At 38.3% G+C, this 11503-nt stretch overlaps 1 protein-coding gene across 2 annotated transcripts; it reads right to left on the bottom strand.

Moving 5' to 3' along the window:
- Nucleotides 1–1335: 1335 nt before the first annotated feature.
- On the bottom strand, nt 1336–10839 carry ppp1r7 (protein phosphatase 1, regulatory (inhibitor) subunit 7). 2 transcript variants are annotated; one of them, XM_012878952.3, is made up of 10 exons: nt 10704–10839; nt 9589–9684; nt 9357–9412; nt 9130–9195; nt 8813–8943; nt 8559–8721; nt 8340–8456; nt 8134–8238; nt 7916–8002; nt 1336–3789 (listed from the first exon to the last, which is right to left on the bottom strand). In XM_012878952.3, exons 1-10 carry the CDS (start codon nt 10741–10743, stop codon nt 3613–3615), a joined length of 1038 nt encoding a protein of 345 aa, XP_012734406.2. In that variant the 5' UTR covers nt 10744–10839; the 3' UTR covers nt 1336–3612. The 2 variants fall into 2 exon arrangements, with proteins under 2 accessions (XP_012734406.2, XP_012734407.1); XM_012878953.3 differs by lacking the exon at nt 10704–10839 and adding an exon at nt 10063–10101.
- Between the last annotated feature and the right edge of the window lie 664 nt (nt 10840–11503).

The following is an 11503-nucleotide window of genomic DNA, read 5'->3' as shown; positions in this document are numbered from 1 at the left end:
AATATTATTAATAATAAGAAGAATTGAAAATACTAAAGTTACCAAAATATAGTATTGTGAATTTTTACCTGCTCCACAAAACATGCACATGTAATTTTTCAATTAAACAAGTCAGATTATTTGTACGAAAACAATGTGTAAATCAAAAACTTAAGAAGTATTTTGCACTGTTGCCTTATGGAAAGATGGTCAACCAGTTGTCAAATTCTTTTGGACACAATTGAAAAAAACGTAATTTTTTATTATTTTTTTTGGGTCTATTGTAAGCACTAAGAACAGAATTTAGGTCACTCTGTGCTTGAAAACACTTGCTGTAATTTGGTGCAACATTTGACAAAGTCATTGGATAGATGTGGACCTATTTAATATGAAATGAAAGATAATTTAGAAAGTTTGGTTATTAAAAGACAAAGAATTTGTGTTGTACCTAACATTTTTAAGGCATTTTCTTCACTTGTCTGTTATATTTTCTATGTAAGCTACAACCTTATAAAATACCACAGAAGAACAGCTTTCATACTGACAAGGGATGTAACTGTAATTGCAGCGGCAGTGTCAATGTTGCACAAACGATTTTGCGTTACAAAATTCTTTCCTGGTGTATTTTCTCTCTCACTGAATACATTTCCTCAAGTTAAATGCAGTATTTTTCACATTCAGTGTTTCATTATAACACTGCAAATAAAAGCTTCATTTATTATAAGGCTTTTTACATATTTTTACCAGGGGTACACTGCATTACCAAGGGAGTGAGCAAATATTATAATATTATGCTATTATTGTGGCTAATATGAATACTGAAATGTACATAAATAAAATTCACATTGAATTGAATGCAGATTGGTCGCTTCACATCACCTTGTCTTTATCACGGTAAGAGTTGCCTTCTTGGCAAAATAATGTATCGTGGAAACTTTGGAAGAGCAGAAGCAATGAAACTTGTGATTTGCAACAATAATAGTAATTTCAAGAATTGATGTCATGGATGAAATTATGCAACATAAATGTCTGCTGGTGTGCAATAATAAAAAAAAAACTGGTGTTGGCCACTTACAACAGTGGTGAAAAAGCAAGAAAGTGTATTAATATCCAAGATACAGAGTGGATTGACTTTAAAGAGTGAAACAAATGAAAATGTTCACAAAGACTAATTAAATCAACCTAACTTAAACTAAGATGAGTCACAACTGAAGTTACTTTATGATTCTATCGCTATATGGTCAGAACTATAGCTTCTGGTTGGGTATTTATGGCTAAACCCAATCACGTCATTTCAAACCAAGCCTTAAAAATGGACTCTGCTGCCACGACAAGTACACCGAGTGAAACTACAGGTTTTCTTCTTAAGTAGTGTCGCTTTATTGTTATTTGCATATTACATTCATTTTGCAAAGAGCATCAACTAAGTCTCGAACCTGAGGACTCAGTTCTGACAACAAGGAGCTGAAAGCAGTTGGTTTCAATGCTCCAACATGGCCGCCGAGGTTTTGTTCTGTTCCTTTACTCTGAGTCTCACACAAATCCGTTGTGCTGCCTGACACAAACAACACGGTAAAACATCACTTTACAAAGGGGAAGGTGGTGGCGGCGGCGGCGGCACAGGCCACCTACATCATGACATGTCCAGTATTTACAAACTCACATCGTGGCACGTCCAATTCAGTTCACTTTTTCTTCAGTTAATTTAACTGAATATAGATTTACATTCATATTAGTTATGCAGAATGTTCTTGTCGATAGTCTTACGTGGGTCCATAGCTGTTATACAGGCTCATAGTTGGCTCCTGAAACTAATTGTATATCTCTAATTATCAAAATTAGGCTTTTAAAAAGGTAACAAGTTGCTTCCTTTGAAAATGAGTAACCACCTAAATGACCTACTCTATGGTATAAACTTTTAATTTTATTTTGCCATGTTTATGCCTATAAAAAGGTGATAATTTGGGCCAATTTATCCATTAAAAGGCCACTGACAGAAAGCGGTTAGATGACAAGAAAACTAAAGTGCACTTACGTTTAGCACTTGCCGTAGTATTTATTTGTTTTCTGACGAGTTATTCTGCGAGCTTCTATCCCTGAGGTGTGGCGTCCTTTTACATCAAAGATTCATCACTATACTCATTTGGACCAGCGAGTTTTCCACGAGCACCCAAGACTTAGAAACAAGAAACTTGCCAGATAATTTTGAATAGATTTGCGGCGGGCCTCTAAGCAACTATGGACTGTCGATATTTATGAATTTTAAGCCATCCTACGTGTCAAAAGCTTAATGGTGGAGTACTCCTATCCTAATGTATTTAATTGTCTTTGTGCCAACACTGAGTTTAGGTTGCATTTGTAAACACATTGTGAGATAAGTCCAGCCATTAGAATATACATATAATTCTGATACAATCTACGTGTTATTGTTAGGTGCCTAAGTACAGTGAATGAACCACCTGCTGAAAGTAAAAGAGACCAAAAGGTTGGAATCAGAGAGTTTACTGGTTTAAATGCCTAATGAAAAAAAAAATAAATAAAGTGGTAAAGTACCACTGATAACATCAGTATGGGTAGTTCCTTACATTCTCATGAGTTTTACTTTCCTGCAGAAGTCATTACTGTTACTCAGCTTTTAAATCTAAGTGGTAAAATAATTTGAAGTAACAGACGAGGCTAACATAAACCCACAGATTTCCCTTTGTGACAATAAGAGCTCACTTAAAACGACACACAAGTAAAGGATGCTGGTCCTAAGGAGATTGCCTGCGCCATTTTCCTGGGCTGCTTTTAATTATCAGATGCTTTAAGGCTGCAGTTTGTGTGGTTTTCAAAACTTTCAAGATAAATTTCTCGAGTGAGCTGGAGCAGAATTCAGAAAACCAAATATGTCGATTCTACCTTTTAATTTTCATACAATTACCCTTTAAACGTTTCATCATGAATTGGTCTTTTTCTTCAGGTTGAGTTCTGCAAACAGCATCAATGTGGAAAAACAAATAAAGAAAAAAAAAAAAAAAACTTTCCTAAAACAGTAACATTTGCCCCCCTTTCCACTATTATGACAACAGTGCAACTTCCTCGATGTGTTTGGTGAGCAGGGTTCTCCCCAGAGGATGGAATATGGGCCAGAATGGCCTGTTTGTACTTGGAACAGCGCTGCTTCGGGTAAAATCTGACAGCCCATCCGCTATACTCTAAATTTCTGGGGAGAACCTTGGTAAGAGTGACTTCTTAGTTTCCTGATGGCCACAGGAGCTCTGGGATGCTCAACTTTATCCAATATGCAAATAAAACTAAAACAAAAGGAGAGAAAAAAAAAAAAAAAACAACAGCAAAGTGCAGAGGAAATATGAGGACATGAGTGGAGGGCAGCTTTCCCATTTTCACAGTTAAAACTTAATAAATAAGAGCTTGCACACAACAGCTTTAATTGAGGTTTGAATGAGTGCATACATACATGCATCCATGTATGTTGAGTGATGGAATGTGTATCCTTTTTTTTTGGAGTGACTTTAGGACATAGTGAGGCCGATATGTTGGAGGAGCTGTTTTAGTGGGCGGGGCAGGCAGGGGGGGGTGGGGGGTGAGGTGAAACACCGAGTGGGAGGCAGGTGGGCCGTACACCGCAGTTTAGAAGCGAATAAAGGTAGCGTCGATCTGGCGCACGCTCGGCAGCGCCAGCATGATCTTTCTTCGGTACTGAGGATCTTTCTGTAGAGGGTTCCGCTCCAGGTACACCGTTTCCAGGGACTTGGCGTTCTTCAGCTCGTCCAGGTCGGACCAGTTGTCTACCTGATTGTCGTTCATCTGAGGAGAGATTCCAACACAGCACAACCCTAAGGATCGCATTTCACACCAAGCAAAAAGAGGGATAGAAACGGCACAAAACTAATCTCTGGAAAATTGTGAAAAACATGGTCTGTTAGTTACTTTCTCAATTTTTAGTCAGTTTGCAGATTTTTTTTTACAACTAAAAAGGTCTCCGTCTTGTTTATAAACTTGTATTTGCCTCTCTATGCTGGATAGGGAAGTTACGTCATGTTCGGAGATCATCAAGTTGACATGTTTAAATAAATAAAAAAAAAACTGAATGCTTCTGCTAAAATGTTCTTGTGGAGCTTTGGGTCGTCACAGGTAGGGCTGTTCGATTATTGCAAAAATTATAATCATGATTATTTTGACTTATTTAGCAAGATCATTCATCAACTTTGATAACTTGAGTTTATTGAACACAAACAATGGTTGTCAAACAATGTTTTCCTCACAATTACAAGTCGTTGATTGCTCTCGAGACTGACCAACAGCGACTAATGGCTTTCATCGCCGCCTGGGTGAAGACCCAATACATGACGACAGCGTTTCAAATCGCTTGTTTCTCAGAAATTTTATTCGCTATGCAGGAGGGGCTTTGCTATTTTTAAAGCAGCCTGTTGCCGACAACGATGAAGAGTCATTAGATATTTTGTGGAACTGACTGAAATCTTGCTTTTATGTCTATTCTACAGAAGGAAAATAGCTATATTAGAGACAAGGAAACAGCATAGAGAACATCAACTTTTTAAGGGCGCGTGTCACGCACGTCACGTAAATGGCTGTAGTGCCATGTAAGAGCGACAAAAGCTGAACAATGTTCTCTTGTGTCGCGTTGCCAGTCCGCCCATGCACGTCAACGTGTACAAGCATGAAATTCCACATGCACAAATTTCGCCGGTCGCTTTGCTGGAGGAGGGCAGGCAATTGTCGTCTCATCGTCCAAGTTCTATAGGAAATGAGCGACGTTGCTCCCTGAGCGTTGAGCCCAGTCTGCGGTGCAGCTACATTAGCGTAGCAGGGTACGCACACTATTGCTAACCTGGCCAACCAGACTAACTTTTGCCTCTCCTCGATGCAGTTGCGCCCGGCTGACCAGGCTACACAAAGGCTACACAAATACTACTTGTTCAACGTCTGCTGCCGCGTCCCTATAATACTTCCACAGCACTGAAGGTGTTTTCTCTCTCATTTTCTGGCCATTAGCCTGATGCCTTTAGCCTTGCTCAACTTTTCAGTCTTGCTCCTGAAGTGTTTATAACTCGCGATGAAGGAAATGACACCGGTTGGGGATGTTGAAGGAGTCTAGCAATGTAGATCATTATGGTTTTATGATCGTTGAAAACACAAATCGTAATCAAGATCAATATCCGACTAATCGCCCAGCCCTGGTCACAGGATGTGGGTTGGGTTGAGTCGACAAACCTCCATTATAACAGCGAGAGCAAGATGGGATTGCAGAGGAAGTGTGACCTACAAAGCAAGGAGTGCAGCAGCTGTGTCTGAGTGAAAGCGGAGATCTTCCAGTGTCTGTCTAATCTGAGAAACGCGTTGATCAGCGAAATCTGACATGATGCGGACGACTTGGCCTTTTGAATTTGAAGCACCGAATAAATTTTGACTACCAGCCCCAGGTTCAAGACACAGAACTCAACCAGCTATTCCTGTGGCATAGAGGAAACAGCCAGAAGACGTTTAAGCAGACGTTCAGTATGTCAGTGCTCCTGAGATTTAACAACGCCCCTCCTTTATTCTGGCAGTTTACTGGTAACATCTCATGCTTGCTGGATAGTGGGAAAGAAAATAACCCAAAAAACTTGGACCAAATGTAAACCTGTGCAAAAGTAAGTACATTTTTCAGTGGTCTAAGAATATTAATTTTGATGTTTCGCTAAACAGCAGTAATTAATAACAGTCTGTTTATACAGAAAATAGTTTAGGAATATGAAGTATATTTTTTTCACGCTTTTGGTTATTAAAGTCGTAGGACCTGTTTACATGACAACGGTTTCTGGTTGCGCTTGTACTGTTCAATGCTGAATGTTTTCTCTGACGACGGCACAGTTTGAAAACGGGTCCCAGAGCGTAACGGTTCAAAAGCGACCCGTTCTATGTTGTCATGTAAACAGGAAAAATTTGGCTCCTGCGCAGTATGACAAAAATCCGTAGAAATGAATGCACACAACTTTATGGCTTTCTACAGTTTTAAAAACCACAGAAGAAGAAAAACAAAATGGCAGACAGCGGAGTACCCGATCCATACTGGTAGCACGATCCGTTCCATCAGCTCATTTGCGCGCGCGCGAACAGATTAACTTCCGGTAGGAAATATTTAGTTTTTCTTACTTTTTTATTCTTTTGTATTTTCTCAAGGCGGGGGTGTCTTTTTTTATATCTTTGTATTTGCGTTAATATTGCATATTCTAGAAATTAAACAACAGAAATACATAAATACATTGTTTGTTTTCTTTTGGTGGTGGTGGTGGGGGGGGGGGGGGGGGGGGGTTATAGCAAAAATGTTTCCCAGTCGTGGTAAGGGAAATAAAAATATATAAACCATTTCTTAAAGTACATAAGATAACCCAGCTATAAACACATATAGGAGTATAGAAACGCATTTCATTTTGAGAATTCTTCAGTTTGTTTTTTTAATAATTTATTTGATTTGCATATGTATGTATTTTGTGCTTAATAAATGTATTTTAATAAGGTATGCCATGGCTTTATGTGTGTTCTTTGTTCTATTCCCAGTTCGGTTTTTGTGAAAAAAACCCCCCCCCAAAAAAAAAAAAAACTATTTCGGCTACCATAATGACGAGGTCTTCTCTAGTTTATGATGTGTACACCAGAGGGCGCTAAAATCTCAATCAATAATTTTAACTTTCTAATAAAACAAATGTTTAGTACAAGATTATATGTATAACAAAATTCACAGTATAATTAAGGGTGAAAATATTTTTTTCCACTCCTGTTTGAACAAATAATAAAACTAACAGAGTGCATTCAGACAATACAGATAAACGTTACGCAATGATATTTTGCCGGACTTCTGAGCATATCCGATGATGAAGTCAAGCAATACAATGGAGAGAATTTAAAACGCATCAATTTCTTCCAGAAAAGTCTTCAATATTTTCTATACGATATAGTTTAGCATTCTTTGCTGATTTAAGTATAGAAATAAGTATTTTCAGTACCGTAATTACATTATTTTTTGGCGACCCGGAAGTTATTCTGTTCGCGCTTGCACAAATGAGCTGATGGAACGGATCGTGCTACCGGTAAAGATCGGGTAGTGACAGTGACTCTTCTGAATACAACCACGGCTATGATTCAAAGTCACCATACGCAACAGATGATCCTCCTCGTCTGTCCGTAGGAAAACTATATTCTCAGTCATCTCAAATGTTTATTAGCCACGGCGGCTTTTAGACAGTACGCATGAGCATGATGAGTTTAAAGACCATAGTACCAACTAGTGGCGTAGCAAGATAATTACACTGTTTGAGTTTCTACTGTTGCCGTGTAAACGGAGTATGTAATTAAAACATTGTCATGGAAACGTGTTAAAAGAAATTAGAGGAAAAAAGTCCCATATTCAATGGATCTTCATGTAAACTGGGCCTCAATTAAAAAGCATTACTATATATTTAGTCGTATTCAACAAATTAGAATGTGCATTGCAATGAGGCTCGTTTGGTAGATGAAAGGTTACTTTTTAAAATAATAATCTTTAAGCAGATATTGAACATACTTTAATTAACCCCTAATTCCTGTATCAAGAAAGTGTTTTGTTGTTGGTCTAATGTAATATTCTAATCCAGTGTTCATTTTGAATTACTTGTAAGTGGAAAATCATTTCAATTAACTCAAAACATCAGTCTGATGAATGATAAACTGACTTTTTAATAATCTAGTTTATTGAATGGGTCTGTAGATCTGGAGATGTTCAACTCCTTAAATAAAATACTTAGCTCCTCCTGTTAAAAATCCCATTTTAGTTACTAAGGTTAAATGTTATGGTTAAGTTAAATACTTACAAGGTAAAGCCCTAAAGGTTATGCTCACTCCAAAAAACAAAAATATGCAATAATAAGATTTTTAGCTTTAAAACCATCCGTACCCAGAACTCCTGCAGCTCTGTCAGATGGCTGATGTTCTCAATTTTCTTTACTCGATTGGCAGCAACATCCAGCGTTGTCAGTTTTTTCTGTGGTAAAAAAAAAAAAAATACATTAATAAACATTTACAAAGCAGTGAACAAAATGTTAGAACATATTCGACCAACTAAGCAATCGGTCATTTAGCCCCTGTATGTCAACACAAGCTCCCAGAACTCACGTTGTTCTCCAGGCCTTCTATGACCTCAATGCCATTGTGGCTCAGATAGAGCTCCTTCAGGTTGACCAGGTTCTGTAGGCCCTCGATTTTAGTAATCCGGTTACTCTGCAAAGAAATATGCAGGAAAGCATGATTAGCCCCATCTTTTTTTCTTGACCACATTCTTGAAATGATTTTTTTTAAAAATATACTTTGTTTGGAGGTACCTGAATGCTTAAAACGGTCAGGTTATGTAAACTGTCCAGATTCTGAAGCTTTGTTATTTTATTGGTTCCAAGAAACAGGCTTTGCAAGGACGAAAGAGCGTCCAGGTTTTCAATGACCTGTGAACACAAGACAACAGAACGAAGACGTGCCTTAAATTACAATCACAGCTTTTATGCATGTTTTGAGAAAGTAACTGAGACAGACTCTCTGTGACTAACTCGAATTCGATTAGAGCCCAGCTCCAGCATCTCCAGCTCTGTAAGGTGGTCCAGGTTGGAGATGGCCGTGACTTTGTTGTGAACCACAAAAAGCTTTTTCAGCTTCGTCAACTCCTCCATATTCTCCACTTTCCTCAAAATGTTAAAGGAAACATCAAGCACTCTGTGGATCCATTGAACAAAGAGAAGTATTTTAATTAATACAACGTGTGTTTTCTAGCTAAAATATACCCCTTTCATCTGATCAGACTTACTCTAATTCTTTGAGGTGGCTGAGGTTCTCTAGTTTGCGGATCTGATTGTCATAGAGATCTAGTTCTCGCAGCGAGCTCAAGCTCTCAAGGTTTTCAATCTTTTTGATGAGGTTCTGTCTTAAGGATAGTGTCTGGACGAGCAGACAGACAGAGGACAGAAAAAGAAACACAAAAAAAGCTATTTAGAAACCGTTCTCAGGGATATGATCTATTTTTAGGGATCAAACAAGAACAAAAATAAACTCAGTTTTGCTACTGCTCTCACATCTTTACTTCCTAAGTAAAAAAAAAAAAAACGACATATCCAGCTTGCTTACTTTAGCCTTCTGTAGAACCTCCAGTCCTTCAATTTTTCCAATACGACAATGAACAAGATCAACATCCTAGAAAGAATAGGAGAACTTAAGATGACAATGTTTACACAAGATATGAGCAGAGTGAATTCTGTAAATTGAGTTAATTTGATTTCATAATAACAACAACAATACAATAGAATACCAATAAAATAAAACAAACGAAAAAGCTCAGATAAAAATAGTCTAACCTCTTCCTCTGGGTCCAGGGTTATAGTGTCCATGTCAACAGGGGACTCTTCTTTAACTTTAGTGAAAGCAAAATTCAATGTAAGAAAAAAATTGAAGTGGCAATGAACACAGCTAAGATATAATAAACATCAAGTTTTAATTAAAGGAGCTATTTGGCCCAATTTCAATAACTTAGGAGGTTCATAAAACATCAGATTCGGGCCAGCTATGTGGGAGCTAAGGATGACTCACTTGTGGCTGTGGGCTGATTTGGGTCCACGTCACCGTTGATGCTCTTTCTTCTGGTATCATCATCGCCAGACTCCTCAGACTCACCCCTTCGGTCCACTGACATGGGGAAAGAGTAGGCTTTATTTCACTAAAATACAGCAGACCTTCTGTCTGGTTATGCACAATAAACAAAAACGAAAGGAGAACGCTTAAATTTCAATAAACAACTGTGTGAACAGTCAGTGATAATGCAAACCTACCCAAAATATCATTCATCATCTGTTTTGTGGCGACTGAGCCAAAGCATACCAATGTCCACCATAGAAAAAAACAATTTATATCTTCTTTTCAGATTTAAAGTTTTAACAAAGCTTCAGCCCAGAGTGTATGCTTTAAAGCTGGTGTAGCTATCCTAATTTCTAGTCTACATACATTACCCTAGCATGATTTCAAATTTCTACTAATGCGATTCCCGAATTTGATTCATTTAATGACCTTCCATCTCTGTTGTCAATTTGGCCAGCACAGCTACTCAGAAACCGGAGGCTGCCTTGAGGAGGACATTAAGACTGGCTGATGGCCTTTGCATTTATTATGGCAACACATTGTGTGCACTTTGGAGCATGCTCGGCTTGAGTGTGCGCAGAAGTCAGCACTTCTGCCCACCACAGACTTGAAATGACGGCTTTCCATCACTTGATGTAACGTCTCGGTCCGACATTTCAAGTTGTACCAATTTGTTGGCGAAGGTTAGCCCTTCAAACTACAGAGTGCTACACATGCTAGGTAGCAAGCTAACTGGACTAGAGCTAATGAGCAAACGAGCGAACATTTGAGCATGCTAAAAAAAATATATATATATCATTATACAAATTAAACAACAGTGTATGCTTCCTACAACACCTCGTCAGCTTATACAGTAAAAGGCGAGCCCAAACCCAAGCGGACCAGGTAACGTCAGCTAACGCTTTTGTGTTAGCTCAGTAAAGCAGAGTGAAGGTCTGGCTTTTACATAAACAACGGGTCACCCAGAGCGCCGAAAACAAACGGCAGAAAACCTACTTCAAGAGGTTTATACTCTCCCGGGACGATACAACCAGATCGCGACGGCTTATTTTGTCCATTTGCATACTCACCTTCCATTTCTTGAAGCTCTCCTACAGACAGAGAAGCCATGTTTCCTGTAAACACTCCTGACAACCGAATGGCCAATCCGGTTGAAGTAGTTACTGTCTTCGGACACAAGGGGGCGCTGCTGCTAAACCATGAAAACGGGCCCACTTTTAAAAAAACAGTTTACTTGATGATTAAACGTAATAGATTTAGTCCAATGCCGGTCAGTATTATTTGACACCTCTATTTTTAATATGTCCTTATATGTACAGCCAGGAGAGGATTTAGAATAAATGAATGGTAATAAAGTACATAACTTTACAATTTACAATAAAAGTATTTTTACATTTTGTCGCATAGATGAACCTCAGAATTCAATGCATTATGTTAGATATTTTTGTGATAAATCAAAATTAGGGGTGGAAGTAACATCATATATTCTTTATTTTATTTGTTGACATATTACACAAATTAAAAGCCTTAAATTTGCATTTGTTTCAGCACGCCTGAGTCAATACTTTGTAAAACCACCCTCCGTTGAAAGTACGGCTGCATTCATTTTGGTGCATCTCAACTTCAACGTCAGCCTCGTTAGTGTGGAGAAGCAATTCAAATTCAGTCGGAATGGATGACAAAGATCTGTGAACATAAATGTTCATGTCTTGCAAATCATACTCTTTCACATTTAGGTCTTTACTTTGACCAATCTGCCTGTATGCTTTGGGTCATTGTCCTACAGATAGTCGAACCTCCACCCCAGTCTCAAATGTTTTTCTAGTCTCTAAGAGCTTTTCATCGTGGATTTCCCTGTATTTAGCTCCCA

Source organism: Fundulus heteroclitus, chromosome 6, assembly GCF_011125445.2.
Source record: "Fundulus heteroclitus isolate FHET01 chromosome 6, MU-UCD_Fhet_4.1, whole genome shotgun sequence".
Lineage (NCBI taxonomy): Eukaryota > Metazoa > Chordata > Actinopteri > Cyprinodontiformes > Fundulidae > Fundulus > Fundulus heteroclitus.
The sequence above is the reverse complement of the archived record's forward strand: the minus strand, read 5'-3'. Positions and strand labels throughout refer to the sequence as shown.

What these genes read in the sequence shown, in the direction of transcription:
- ppp1r7 (XM_012878952.3), bottom strand. Translation starts at nt 10,743, where the DNA reads ATGGCTTCTCTGTCTGTAGGAGAGCTTCAAGAAATGGAAG. An exon ending in TGGGCTCTAATCGAATTCGA is followed by an intron (nt 8,457 to 8,558) that starts GTTAGTCACAGA and finishes TTGTGTTCACAG; the next exon opens with GTCATTGAAAACCTGGACGC. An exon ending in TGACCGTTTTAAGCATTCAG is followed by an intron (nt 8,239 to 8,339) that starts GTACCTCCAAAC and finishes ATTTCTTTGCAG; the next exon opens with AGTAACCGGATTACTAAAAT.